The 14878-nt window shown below is 42.8% G+C and overlaps 1 protein-coding gene across 6 annotated transcripts in view; it reads right to left on the reverse strand.

Annotated features, from left to right (window-relative positions):
* MTA1 (metastasis associated 1) overlaps positions 1 to 14878 on the reverse strand; it is a 65850-nt gene that overhangs the window by 24766 nt on the left and 26206 nt on the right. For all 6 annotated transcript variants that reach the window (XR_014529606.1, XM_083519334.1, XM_083519330.1 and 3 more), the window contains 5 exons: positions 13466 to 13565; positions 11983 to 12171; positions 9191 to 9265; positions 7114 to 7172; positions 3287 to 3402 (listed from right to left, as the gene is read on the reverse strand). Coding sequence is in view for 5 of the 6 variants with exons in the window: in XM_083519334.1 (XP_083375460.1) it covers positions 3287 to 3402; positions 7114 to 7172; positions 9191 to 9265; positions 11983 to 12171; positions 13466 to 13565 (539 nt within the window). In the remaining variant the exon portion in view is untranslated. The remainder of the gene's footprint in view (positions 1 to 3286; positions 3403 to 7113; positions 7173 to 9190; positions 9266 to 11982; positions 12172 to 13465; positions 13566 to 14878) is intronic.

The following is a 14878-nucleotide window of genomic DNA, read 5'->3' on the forward strand; positions in this document are numbered from 1 at the left end:
CAGCAGTCTAGCAAATAAATTTATGGCTCAATCTTCTATGAAAACTAGAAGAACCAGTCAAGACCAGTAACCACACAGCTTCATTATGTGAAACAAAGAACAACGTTTTCTGCAGTGCTTCCTTTTTAATAACAAAAAAGGATTACTGACTTTCAAAACAAGAAGTGAGAAAGTGCAGCCTCCATAGTACTGCCCTATTTTTAGCATAATACTCTGGAAGATTACCTTCTTCGCTCTACTGCCCTTGTGTGTTTACTCAGCAAACTGGTATATAAAGAGATTAGAAGCTATTTCACAGTACCACTGTGGTGAGATAAGTACAGAAGGCGAGCAACCATCCCGTTAATAATTATTTGCAAGATAATTGCACCAATTTTATAATCTGAAGGCAATGTTCACTGTGGAGTCGTGGCACCACCGTCTGGAAGGTGTGTGCTGGGATAAATCAATATTACTTCTAAAGGCGCATCTATCATCTAAGAGAATTATCAATGAAGCAAATAATTCAGCAGTGACACAATGGGTGTGGTTTTGGCTGTGGTTTTTTTAAAACCTGGACTAGTTTACGGCAAGAGTGAGCACTTGAGAGCATTAAGAGGTGGGATACTTTTCCTTTCTTTTTAAAAACCACCCCATAGTATAAAATGGTACAATGGGCTGGGAAATCTTTCCATGTCTAGCCTGGGCAGTGGAGTAAGGAACCCTGACCTGAGAATCTTCTGTGCAGAGGTCAAGAGCCTGCTATAGTTCCTCGGCAAAAGGGAGTGAGAAAGGGATGCAGAAGGATATGATATGATAGCCATGTTCAAATATATGAAAGGATGTCACATAGAGGAGGGAGAAAGGTTGTTTTCTGCTGCTCCAGAGAAGCGGACACGGAGCAATGGATCCAAACTACAAGAAAGAAGATTCCACCTAAACATTAGGAAGAACTTCCTGACAGTAAGAGCTGGTCGACAGTGGAATTTGCTGCCAAGGAGTGTGGTGGAGTCTCCTTCTTTGGAGGTCTTTAAGCAGAGGCTTGACAACCATATGTCAGGAGTGCTCTGATGGTGTATCCTGCTTGGCAGGGGGTTGGACTCGATGACCCTTGTGGTCTCTTCCAACTCTATGATTCTATGATTCTATTCTAGGATGCTTTAAGTAACAAAAGCAGGAGCGTTGTGCTTGTTTGTTAAGTTAAAACATTGCTTGAACTCTCTGTCCACCCCAACCCAATTTTGACCAAGCGATACTGATTTAGATTATGTACCATATTTTTCGCTCTATAAGACGCACCAGACCACAAGACGCACCTAGTTTTTGGAGGAGGAAAACAAGAAAAAAAATATTCTGAATCTCAGAAGCCAGAACAGCAAGAGGGATCGCTGCGCAGTGAAAGCAGCAATCCCTCTCGCTGTTCTGGCTTCTGGGATAGCCGCACAGCCTGCATTCGCTCCATAAGACGCACACACATTTCCCCTTACTTTTTAGGAGGGAAAAAGTGAGTCTTATAGAGCAAAAAATACGGTATTTCCCTGTGGGCACTTTCTGATCCACTCTAGGTTAAGAAATACATATAAATGAAACTAAACAAGTTAAGAAATTACCGTATTTTTTGCACCATAACATTCACTTTTTTCCTCCTAGAAAGTAAGGGGAAATGTCTGTGCGTGTTATGGAGCGAATGCCTACGGATGGTGGGGGGATCTGCTGCAGTCGTGAACAGAGGATCCATGGTTCCCCTTCCTTCCCTCCTCCGTGGCTCGCTTTGAAACAGCAAAGCGGGAGAAGAGCTGCTGAGTGGAGAGGAGAGAGGGACAGAGAGCCTGCTTGCTTTAAAGGAGCAAAGCGGGAAAGGAGAGGAGCCACTTACACATCCTTGTCCCTTGAGTGCTTTTCCTTCCCTCCCCACTTAAAACGTGGTTACAAAGCACGGATCCACATGGATCCTCAGGATTTTTGCATTGGGCTACTCCAAACTCACTGTCAGATCACATGTCTGTGGCCACAGCATGAACCACAAAAATCATACATCCACTGTTTTGTTTAGAATATTTTTTTTCTTGTTTTCCTCCTCTAAAAACTACGTGCGTGTTATGGTCTGGTGCGTGTTATAGAGCAAAAAATATGGTATGCCAAAGCTTTGCTCCTAGGTAAAACCTCCTTTTCATTCAGTATCCTCTCATTATCAATATCTTGATAGTATTCTGTGATAAAAGGGACACGGGTGGCGCTGTGGGTTAAACCACAGAGCCTAGGACTTGCCTATCGGAAGGTCGGCGGTTCGAATCCCCGCAACGGGGTGAGCTCCCGTTGTTCGGTCCCTGCTCCTACCAACCTAGCAGTTCAAAAGCATGTCAAAGTGCAAGTAGATAAATAGGTACCACTCCGGCGGGAAGGTAAACGGCGTTTCCGTGCGCTGCTCTGGTTTGCCAGAAGCAGCTTAGTCATGCTGGCCACATGACCCGGAAGCTGTACGCCGGCTCCCTCGGCCAATAAAGCAAGATGAGAGTCAGCCACGACTGGACCTAATGGTCAGGGGTCCCTTTACCTTTACTATTCTGTGATAAGGGTTGCCAGTTCAGTTCACGTCCCAGATATGTCAGATTTAGAAATCTCCAAATGCTCTCCCTAAGAGGAATCTGCACCTGCCAGGCTTGCTTTGAGGGTATAGATATGCTGGGATTCTAGCATCTTCAGCTTCCTCTTCCTTCTAGGATGTCTGAGTGTGGTCTTTCTCCTGGCTTCAGATGGCAATCCCCCTGTCCTTAGTCTCCTCCACTACTGCACCAAATGATGCCAGGGGACATGGTGATAGGACCAGTCCCATATCATACAACCACTTCCTGTCCTAGTGGTGCTTCTCTTAACAACATGGCATAGTCAATAAGCCAGGCTTCTCCAGGAAGCAAGACAAGAGGGGAGGTGGTAAGCGTTTGGCCCTGAGTCACAGATTTAAAATAGTCGTACCTTGGATCCCAAACACCTTGGTATCCGGATGTGTTGACTCCCGAACGCCATAAACCTGGAAGTGAGTGTTCCAGTTTGTGAACTTTCTTTGGAATCTGAACGTCCGACGGGGCTTCTGATTGGCTGCGGGAGCTTCCTGCAGCCAATCAGAAGCCGCACTTTGGTTTCCAAACGTTTTGGAAGTCAAACGGATTTCTGGAGCAGATTCTGTTCGACTTCCAAGGTACAACTGTATGTGTCTACTCTAAAAAGAAAAGGGCACATAAGATTGGACTTGCATTCCCTCATAGGCTTCTTTTTCTTGCACACAGGGCTACATTCACAAATCACTTACTATAGCAGCTTTCGCAGGCTCGTCCCGTTCCCGTGTTCTGTGCCTGAACTCCTGTACCATTTACCACTCCTGGCTTGATATTATTGACATTGATCTGGTTGGGGTTTGGCTTGTTACTTAAAGAAATGAAAAACAGGAAATGGGTGGTTAGTTTATGGGAAGAAATGCCATCAGCACCACCAGACGCCTTCACCTGCCCCCGCTGCAACAAAACATGTCTCTCCTTTTATCGGCCTATACAGCCACAGCAGGTACTGTAACTCTCCAGTGGGTTGACTTCACCCCCGAAGGCACATTCTTCCACTGTCTCCTGAGACAGACGGATGCCAAAAACCAAGGGAACATGCAACCTTCTGATACTTCAGACATGGTAAATAAATATTGAGTACCTCCCATTTCTAATAGTTCTAACATAAAATATTTTCACTAACTTAGAGAAGAATGTAGTGCACCCAGCCCCCCTCCTTTTCTGCCAAATGAAACTGTCAATCCCCCAGTCAAATCTCTTAGTACTTCAAGAACTACATAATTGAGAAGGAACAGGTGTCTAAAAGCTATACATGCAGTTTAGACTTGCAGAGGTTCCACAGCCATTATTGAGTTTTCATCTACATCTCAGAAAAACAATGTATTACATTTGTTTACTTATTTTTTATCAAACTTTATTTGTTCTTCACAAAATGCAAGTAGCCTCCCTTCCAGCAGTCCTACTATCAATTGTACTTTGGAAATGATTTGATTGGCTTTCATTATTTGTGCTTTTTTAAAAAATTGTTTAATGTTTCCTATAACAGAAAGATTTGCGTTCTGAAGAGTGGGATATAAATAAATGCAATAAAGAAATAAATAGTAAACACTGCACCAGTGTTACATTATAGCATATTAAATACATGATCCATTTTTCAAAGAGTGACAGAAAATCAACAATTTACAGAAAAACCAATAGCTATCTTCATTCCTGAATCTGAGTTTTAGTTTTGAAGCAATAATAACAATAACTGTCAGGGCTGGAGTCAGACGGAGGTCAGTACAAAAGACATACGGCTCTGCTGTCAGTGAAGTTGACTCTTTATTCAAGGAAATGGCATAAAACTCAGTAACGCTCCCCAGCAGGTCTTCCTCCTATGGAGCAGTTGCCAGGACTGAAGGTCCCTGCCTTCCACCCTTTCTAAGGCTTCTCCTCTCCTATAAAATTAGCTTGGCCTAATTTTGCAGCTGCCCCTTACTTAACTAACATCACTAACGAAGCCTATAGATGGGCTTTTTCTAGAGCACACTTTGAGACAATGCCATCAGCAGTGCTGTACGGCAAATTCACGCGGGTTCCAATGCAAGCGCGTCTCTGCCCTTGTATGTCTAATAAGGTAGAATCTGTCACACACATTCTTTTATTTTGCGAATTTTATAGTGAAGAACGAGTTCAACTTATTTTACCGCTTCTATCAAAATTTATACCCCTTCAATATTATTTGGAATCCTCCCCCGAAATTCTTCGAAAATACCTCCTGGAAGATTCCTCAAGCTCAATATCATATGAGGTGGCTAAATTTTGTACTTTAGTAATTAGGAAACGTAAATCTCTTCTGTTGAATGGCACACCGCGAAGTTCCCTTGTGTAACCTTTCTTTCTTTCTTTTTTCTTTTTCTGAGGTTGTTGTTGGTTTCTTGTTGTTTGATCTTGTGGTGTTTAGTGTTACTGGCTTTGGCCGCAATAAAACTTGAAACTTGCTTCTCCTCTCCCAGATGTTTCCCATGCAGTCTCAAGCTGTGTCTATGCATCTCTGGCCTCTGTTCTGCCCTCCTCCTCATCCTGTGTGTTCTTGGGATACCAAGGGGAAGGGGAGCTTGTCACAGCAGGAGGGGGAGACTCCATGGATTCTTCTGCAGCCTCTTGACTTCCCTCCTCTGCTTCAGCCTCGGAGTCTGAACTGCTGCTCCCTGTCTCTTCCTGCCCACTAAACCCTGTTGCTCCTTCAACATCCAGCTCCTCCCCGCAAGTCTCTCCCTATGACCTCTCCTCAGTGTCCCACCACCAATTCCCTGGGCGCTGAGCCATCTTCAAAAAGGGGGGAAGAAGAACCAGGTAACTACTGATCAGTGAGCTTGACATGAATACTTCTTCGTGCAGCACCTAGTTAAGCTGTGGAACTGACCACCAACTTGGACGGCTTTAAAAGAGGATAAGACAAATTCGTGCAGGACAGCGCTAGGCTTTTTAAAACAAGCTTTGTGTGTTTGGAAACCATCATTCCAGAGCCACTCCATTCTTTTCTAATGTATTTGTGATGGGATGATGAGCTGCTTGTGCGTAAAATCCAAGTCCCTCAGAGTTTGGTCAAGTCCGCAAATCTCTGTCTGTAACGGAGCCCCTTAAGCATGGCTCCGTCAGTCGCTGGCAGATTCCGACAGTGGTTGCTTTCGGAATCTCTTCCAACATAAAAGCTCCTTAACGGAAACACGTCTTCTGGACTCTCTGCGTGACAGTTTCCGGCGAGGAGTGGGTATCCCTACAGGAGGTCCTGAAACCTCCCCACTGTTTTGCTGGAAGTGTCTCTGAGCCATCCCTCCTGCTCACTTTCCCTCGGATCACCTCCTCTCCCCCTGCTGGTTCCCTCTTCAGCTGCTGAGTCTCTCCCAACCTGTGTGAGCCCTTCCACCTCCCGTCCTTCCGATGGCAGTTCCCTGACAGTATTCAATGTCTGAACCTGTAACAGCCCGAACGTGCCAGGAGTTCCTGGATACCTTTTCCCCTTCCGAGTTATTTTCCTGCTTAGTTCTTCCTCTTTTCCCTTCCCAAGGATCAAGAGCTTCTGGCTGGTGTTTGCCTTTGCAGCCCTGCGTGAGAGTAAGCGAGAGCGAGAGAAGAGCAGTCCTTCCTTATGCTCTTCTCTAATAGTATAAAAAAATAAGCCAATTGTCCAGTAGCACCTTAGAGACCAACTAAGTTTGTTCTGGGTATAAGCTTTCGTGTGCATGCATACTTCTTCAGATACACTTCTTCGGGTATCTGAAGAAGTGTGCATACCCAGAACAAACTTAGTTGGTCTCTAAGGCGCTACTGGACAATTTTCTTATTTTTTTATTTTATTTCAACTGCGTCAGACCAACACGGCTACCTACCTATCTGGCCCAATGGTTGCCATTGGTTTGATCTGAATTAATTTTATAATGTATGATTTTAGAGTGTTGTGTTGTGTTGTGTTGTACTGTTTTACTGTTGTTAGCCGCCCTGAGCCCGGCTTTGGCTGGGGAGGGCGGGATATAAATAAAATTTATTATTATTATTATTATTACCTGAATCTCTAATAGAATGTTCATATTAATGGTTTGAAATGTGAAGCCACTGTCACAAACACAGCCCACCCCTGTGCACATCTGGGAGGGGATGAAAACACCCTCACCCACGTACAGCAATGGATCAAAAATTTGTTTTCCTCTCTCTAACCATAGCTTCATTTTCGATTTAGTACAGAACAAATACAATGCCCTGTCTCACAAGAGATGATAGCCTGCATTTGTACAATCCATCTTGGGATCCCTAGGAGAATCAAAGCGGTTTTGGTTGAGGTTTTGAGACAAGTGTAGCTTTTTAGCAGAAACAAACATTACAAAATTTATGCTGCAGTTCTGTACACACATCCATGGGACTAAGATCCCTTGAAGAAAATCAGACTTGCTTCAGAGTAGGCATGCATTGGATTGCCCTGTTAGAGAATGTAACATCTATTTCATGGTTAAAAATTCACATACATAAGTTTGCAAGACAAGTAAGAATGGCTATAATATTTGCATTCCATCTGTAAATATATATAAGAACAGGCACTTACTAATTAGGAATATATACTTGCTTTAGCTTGCTTTCTGCTTCTGCAGCTTTCAACCTTTTCTGAATACAATACAATAAAATAAAATTAGAACATAAAAGCAATCCATACAAATTATAACTAAATCTGATACATTTTCCTGTTCTCAACAAATACCTCTCTAGGTATACAAAAAGTCAATTCACCTTGAGGAAACAAGGGCTGCAGTTCATCCCTTTATGTTAGCATCATGGATTTATAAAGTAGTTTCTGAATATTACTGATCAGCAGGGCTGAAAATATCAACCAGTACATTAAAGAAATGAATTCATACCATAAGAAATGAAAGCAACAGATTTTAATCATGGCTAGAGCCCTGCAAAGAAACTGAACCAATTGCACACCACTTAGTTAAGGCAATACATGTAAGATCACAGAAGGCAGAAGTTACAAGAATGGAGACTCTGACTAAATATCAGGAAGAACTTTCTGATATTAAGAGCTGCTTGACAGTGGAACTGTCTCCCTCTGGAGGTGGTAGACTCTCCTTCCTTGGAGGTTTTTAAGCAGAGGTTGGATTGCCATCTGTCAGGGATGCTTCATTTGAGACCCCTGTATTGCAGGGAGTTGGACTAGATGACCCTTCAAACTCCACAATTCTATAATTTCATCCTCACAACAACAATGTGACGCGGCAGCTAAAAAGCCAATGCAATTCTGGGCCTCATCAATAGGAGTATAGCATCTAGATCAAGGGAAGTAATAGTGCCACTGTATTCTGCTCTGGTCAGACCTCACCTGGAGTACTGTGTCCAGTTCTGGGCACCACAGTTCAAGAAGGACACTGACAAACTGGAACGTGTCCAGAAGAGGGCAACCAAAATGGTCAAAGGCCTGGAAATGATGCCTTATGAGGAACGGCTAAGGGAGCTGGGCATGTTTAGCCTGGAGAAGAGGAGGTTAAGGGGTGATATGATAGCCATGTTCAAATATATAAAAGGATGTCACATAGAGGAGGGAGAAAGGTTGTTTTCTGCTGCTCCAGAGAAGCGGACACGGAGCAATGGATCCAAACTACAAGAAAGAAGATTCCACCTAAACATTAGGAAGAACTTCCTGACAGTAAGAGCTGTTTGGCAGTGGAATTTGCTGCCAAGGAGTGTGGTGGAGTCTCCTACTTTGGAGGTCTTTAAGCAGAGGCTTGACAACCATATGTCAGGAGTGCTCTGATGGTGTTTCCTGCTTGGCAGGGGGTTGGACTCGATGGCCCTTGTGGTCTCTTCCAACTCCATGATTCTATGATTCTAATGTGATGTAGGTTAGGCTAAGAGATGGTGACTGGCCCAGGGTCACCCAGTGAGCTTCATGGCTGAGTGGGGATTCAAACCCTGGTCTCCCAGGTCCAAAACTCTAACCATTACACTACACTGTGCTTGGGGGTTCATGTGTAGATCAGGTATACCGTATTTTTCGCTCTATAAGACGCACCTAGTTTTTAGAGGAGGAAAACAAGAAAAAAAATATTCTGAATCAAATGTTCTTGAAGAGGCTTTGCACAGCTATCCCTCTTGCTATTCTGGCTTCAGCGAAAGCAATGCAGCCTGCATTCGCTCCATAAGACGCACACACATTTCCCCTTACTTTTTAGGAGGGAAAAAGTGAGTCTTATAGAGCAAAAAATACGGTATATGCATGTTCATAAAGACACATGTAACCATAAGACTTCAAATAATTTATCTGCTAAGACAGTGGGAAAATATCGAATTCCATTGCGAAGTTTCAATAATAAGAAAATAGGTAAGAAACAGCTAATTAAAAACATACTGAACACAATAGTTTTTTGTTAGTCTCAGTGGCAAATGACCCTCCTATGCTTTTTCCAGAAGAGATTTCTGAGTTGGAGAGATCCACCCAAAGTCATTAATACCTTAATGAGACATCTGTCAGTCATGTTCACCCACTCAAAAAGGAGTTACAAGTTTCAAATCATTCATCAAATGTCAGCAAAACTGAGTATATAGGATTATAATGACTACTACAATAGATTGCAATTAGAAGTTAGAAGCATCTGTTTTGAGAAATGGAACTACATTGTTCTTACCTGTTGAACATATCGATCTGTTGTTTTCCACATATAGTAGTACTCAATTATGCTGGTTAAGGACTTCCATGGAAGCTAAGAACACGTATAAACAAAACCAAAAAAAGCCCATGAGGTGTCAAATCTACATCATCCTGGGAACAAAAGACTTTAATAGCAAAAAGTCAGAACTCAGAAGTTCCCAAGCATATAGCTACCCAACTGCCACAAAGCTAGATGCTGAAGAAGTGAGTTAACTCTTCTTTATCTAGCTTTGTACACCCCCCTTCACCTTCCCCATGCTGCAATTAGGCTTAAAAAAACACCAGTAAAAGCTGTTTTTATCAACCTAGTTGCTGTGCAAGGAGGTACTGCAGAGCCAAACTGGGGTGGTTTCAGTCCCAGTATGGAGGCCCTATGGGCTGCATCTCACATATAGTCGTATGATTTCCAACATGCCTCAGGTACAATGTTCTAGATGATGTCAGAAACAAGTACAATGTCTAATCTGTTCCAGCCTCCTAAGACTAAACCTTTAAAGCCTTGATCACCATTGGCTTTTCACAATGCATTTCCAGCTGGGGAAATGGTGTCAGAACTCATAGAATCCTAAAATCTTAAGAGCTGGAAGCAACCCCGAGGTTCATCTAGTCCAACCCTCTGCAATGAAGGAATCTCAACTAAAGCATCCCTGATAGATGGCCATCCAACCTCTGTTTAAAAACCTCCAAGGAGAGTCCACCATCTCCCTAGGAAGACCTTTCCACTGTCGGACACCAACTGAGAGCCAGTGTGGTGCAGTGGTTAAGAGCAGTGGACTCGTAATCTGGTGAACCGGGTCCGTGTCTCCACTCCTCCACATGCAGCTGCTGGGTGAACCTGGGCTAGTCACACTTCTCTGAAATCTGTCAGTCCCACTCACCTCACAGAGTGTTTGTTGTGCGGGAGGAAGGGAAAGGAGAATGTTAGCCGCTTTGAGACTCCTTCGGGTAGTGATAAAGCGGGATATCAAATCCAAATTCCTCTTCTTCTTCTTCTTCTTCTTACTGTCAGAAAGTTTTTCCTGATGTTTAGTCGTTTCTTGTACCTTGAAGCCATTGGTCGGAGTCCTACCCTCCAGAGCAGGAGAAAAGAAACTAGCTCCATCTTCCATGTGACAGCCCTTTAGATATTTGAGGATGGCTCTCATACGTCCTCTCAGTCTCCTCTTTTCTAGGTGAAACATCTCCAGCTCCTTCAACTGTTTCCAGACCCTTGATCATCTTGGGGTCTCCTCTGCACACCTTCCAGAAGATGGTGAGACAAACCTCTCCTTCTTTGGAGGTTTCTAGAATCATAGAATCATAGAGTTGGAATAGACCACAAGGGCCATCGAGTCCAACCCCCTGCCAAGCAGGAAACACCATCAGAGCACTCCTGACATATGGTTGTCAAACCTCTGCTTAAAGACCTCCAAAGGAGGAGACTCCACCACACTCCTTGGCAGCAAATTCCACTGTCGAACAGCTCTTACTGTCAGGAAGTTCTTCCTAATGTTTAGGTGGAATCTTCTTTCTTGTAGTTTGGATCCATTGCTCCGTGTCCGCTTCTTTGGAGCAGCAGAAAACAACCTTTCTCCCTCCTCTATGTGACATCCTTTTATATATTTGAACATGGCTATCATATCACCCCTTAACCTCCTCTTCTCCAGGCTAAACATGCCCAGCTCCCTTAGCCGTTCCTCATAAGGCATCATTTCCAGGCCTTTGACCATTTTGGTTGCCCTCCTCTGGACACGTTCCAGTTTGTCAGTGTCCTTCTTGAACTGTGGTGCCCAGAACTGGACACAGTACTCTAAACAGAGGTTGAATAGCCATCTGTCATGGATGCTTTAGTTGAGATTCCTGGATTGCAGGGGGATTTTAGGATTCTATGAGTTAAATTGTGGTGCTCAGAATTGGACTCCAAGTGTATTCCAAGTGTGGTCTGACCAAGGGAGAATAGAGTGGTACTTATTACTTCCCTTGATCTGGACACTAGACTTCTGTTGATGCAGCCTAGAATGGCATTAGCTTTCTTTGCTGCTGCATCACACTGTTGACTCATGCTAAGCTTGTGTTCCCTATATCCTTTTCACATGTACTACTGGTAAGCCAGGAGTCTTCCATCTTATATTTGTACAGCTGATTCTTCCTTCCTAAGTGCAGAAACTTACATTTGCCCCTAGTGAAACTCTTTTTGTTAGTTTGGGCCTAGTTCTCCAATCTGTTAAGGTTATTTTGAATTATGATTCTGTCTTCTGTGACATTAGCTACCCCTTCCAGTTTGGTGTCATCTGCGAATTGGATGAGCAGCCCCTCAAATCCTTCCTTCAAGTCGTTTATAAAGATGTTGAACAACAATGAACCCAGGACAGAACCCTGCAGCACCCTACTTCTAACTTTTTTTCAGGATGAGGATGAACCACTAATGAGTAGTCTTTGGGTTAAGTCAGTCAACCAGCTACAAATCTACCTAACGGTTACATTGTCAAGCTCACATTTTACCAACTTCCTTGTAAGAATATCATGGGGGACGTTGTCAAAAGCCTTACTTAAATCAAGATGCGCTATGTCCACAGCATTAGGCTTATTCCCCAAGCATGTAACTCAGTATCCCTAAACTATAGCAGCAATTTGGAAATGGCATGGGACACATGGGGAAGAGAATTTGCCACTGCACAAATGGAAGATGTTCTGCTTACACACTTTTTTAGTTGAATACTGCCCTAATTCCTTTAACTGGAGAATGCTGTCCACGATTTTCTAGATGTGCAATGCCGTTTGCCTACTTACAAAATCTTGCTGAATATCAGTAAAATCCTTTCCATATTTTTCAAGGGCTTCTTCAAAGAGATTTGCCTCAGAAGCAGACCATTCCTCCATTTCATCCCTGCACAAGACAGGCCCGCCCTGGGGCACAAGGGCAGAAATTGCCTTGGAAATGTCATAGATGTTTTTGTGCAAAGTATCCATGGCATGGAACTACATAAAACAAACCAAATACAAAGTGTAAAAAAAGAAGTTCCCACTACATAAAAAAATGCACCACATTTCAAAATAAAAAGCAATAATAATAATAATAATAATAATAATAATAATAATAATAATAATAATTTATTTATACCCCGCCCATCTGGCTGGGTTTCCCCAGCCACTCTGGGCGGCTTCCAAAAGAATATTAAAATACTGTGATACATCAAACATTAAAAGCTTCCCTAAACAGGGCTGCCTTCAGATGTCTTCTAAAAGTCTGGTATTTGTTGTTCTCTTTGACATCTGATGGGAGGGCGTTCCACAGGGTGGGCGCCACTACCGAGAAGGCCCTCTGCCTGGTTCCCTGTAACTTGGCTTCCCGCAGTGAGGGAACCGCCAGAAGGCCCTCTGTGCTGGACCTCAGTGTCCGGGTAGAACGATGGAGGTGGAGACGCTCCTTCAGGTATACTGGACCGAGGCCGGAAGAATGAAACTAGGGGACTGATACATATCAGGGGGCTGTTTGATGTTTTATTATGTTTTTATATGTGCTGTAAGCCACCCAGAGTACCTGGGAAAACCCAGAAGGATGGGCAGGGTAATGCTACTGGAAGGAATTTATTATTATTATTATTATTATTATTATTATTATTATTATTATTATTATTATCATCATCATCATCCTCCTCCTCTAATGCTGGCATGAGGAATATTTTTGGCTCCACAGGCCAAATCCTTACCAGGCCAAATTTGACAGGTGGGTGGCGAAATCACCCAACGTCACAATGACATCTGGTCAGGACTCCAAAGTTGCTGCTAAAACAAAGCTCCCCCCCCCCCTTGTTTTAACATGGGCAAGGTACTGCTTAAACTAAGGAAGAAACCTTCACTGGAGCAGTGGTTCAATGGTTTGCACTGAACTTCCCAACTGGACAAGATTTAACCACCCGGTGAACACCAATGAGTAGGGATTAAATTCTGTTGAACTGGTACAGGAAACCCCTTCCCAATTAATAAACTCCACATCAGTCATACAAATCATTTAAATAAGCATTGTAAATGATCACAAGCTTAAAAGTTACTATGTACACCCTAGATTTTTTGTGTGTGTTATAGATTCACAGCTCCAATTGGCTCCTAACTGAACTGTCTCTTAAGCACACAACCGACACCAATGTAAAATGCTTCAGGACTCTTCCAGTGTTTTCAAACTGATATATTACTCTCTTTGTGCCTTTATGCTATAGAGGTATTACTTTTAACTGAAAATCCAGCATTAGGATTTATTTTCTTAAATTCTTACCAGTGTGATATCCCTAGATGCTGCTGCAGCACTCATGTGTAAGCTTGGCTGCCGAACAGAACTGCTGCAGTCTAGAGCGCGAGCAAATGTACCCACAGAGCTAAAAAAAATGAAGAGAAGGTTGTCTTTCCGTGCAAGAAAACACACACACAAAGCGAAGAAAGTAACAAGTTTACAGCAAGCACTTTCAAAAACAATTTCGTATGTATCATTTATTTGTACGAGGGAAAAAAGCATTTTTGCTACATTTTCATTGACTTCAATGATAATACACAGTTTCCCCAGACATAGTAGTGACTGTTGCCCACCCCCTCTCGATTTTGTCATCGCAGAAAACTGTCTACCTTTATCAGGGGGAAATAGGTAGTGTGTGTACCGGAATCTAAGACAGATGTCACAAATGCCATGTTTCAGCTCACTCCCTCACCAGGTTAGGAACTTATTTAGATGACAAAGCCCACATTGTAGGAACCAAGAAGAGAAATCGTGTCCATCATCACAGCTATACTGGGTTCACAGATGGCTGCTGCAAATGTTTTTTTATTATTCATTTTTGCATACCCCAAAAGGATGGAAATTTGCTACATCAACTTTATTCCATTTGAGATTCCCTCAGAAGGAAAACATTTAAATGCAGGTTGTCAGTACGAAACTTGCCCTCACCACTCTTTAGCAAACGTCATGTGTCATGTAGCATCGCTGAGTCCAGTGAACCATGGGAGCTACGACTCAGAATCTACAACATGCATAATGGTGTCAGTGAAGTACGCTCACTGTCAACCATACCTGCTGGAATTGTACTAATGAAAACTAGGAATCTGTTTAACAAAGGACAGCTGCTGAAATCAACACTTCCTATAAATGTATTTTCCACCAACTTTCACGGTGTTTTAATCCTACAGTGCTACATTCCAAATGCCTCAATGGCCAGTGGCTTTGCTACAATTATTTTAAGCACATTTAGAGATCACTAAGTAATTCATACAAGATACAAGTTGAAAGTGAAACCCCTTCTTCATCATCAAGTGAAAAAAGCACAATCATTTTCAAGCAAAAAAAAGACCTCCAGCAGCTCGCTATAAAGGCAGTTAAAAGTGTCATTTGAATATGAGTCATTTGACTCATTCAGTGCAATACCAGTTGACAGAGAAGAATGAGATCTAATAGCTGCTGAGGCACATTATCATCCTAAGCAAGGCAGGAGGAAGAAGTAGAAGTTGTATGTTTTTATCTGCATGTGGAGACTGTGCAAGAAGACAGTCTTTTCTTAACATAATACTATAACATGAGCTAACGGTGCTATTTTACATTGAAAGTGTGTACAGTCTGAACAATGTACTTGAAAGATGAAGGTGTTAGCCATCCCTTGAAAAGCACAAGCTTCATGGCAACCACTGTTTAAGCACCAAATAA

Source organism: Podarcis liolepis, assembly GCF_965112155.1.
Source record: "Podarcis liolepis genome assembly, chromosome: 8".
Taxonomy (NCBI): domain Eukaryota; kingdom Metazoa; phylum Chordata; class Lepidosauria; order Squamata; family Lacertidae; genus Podarcis; species Podarcis liolepis.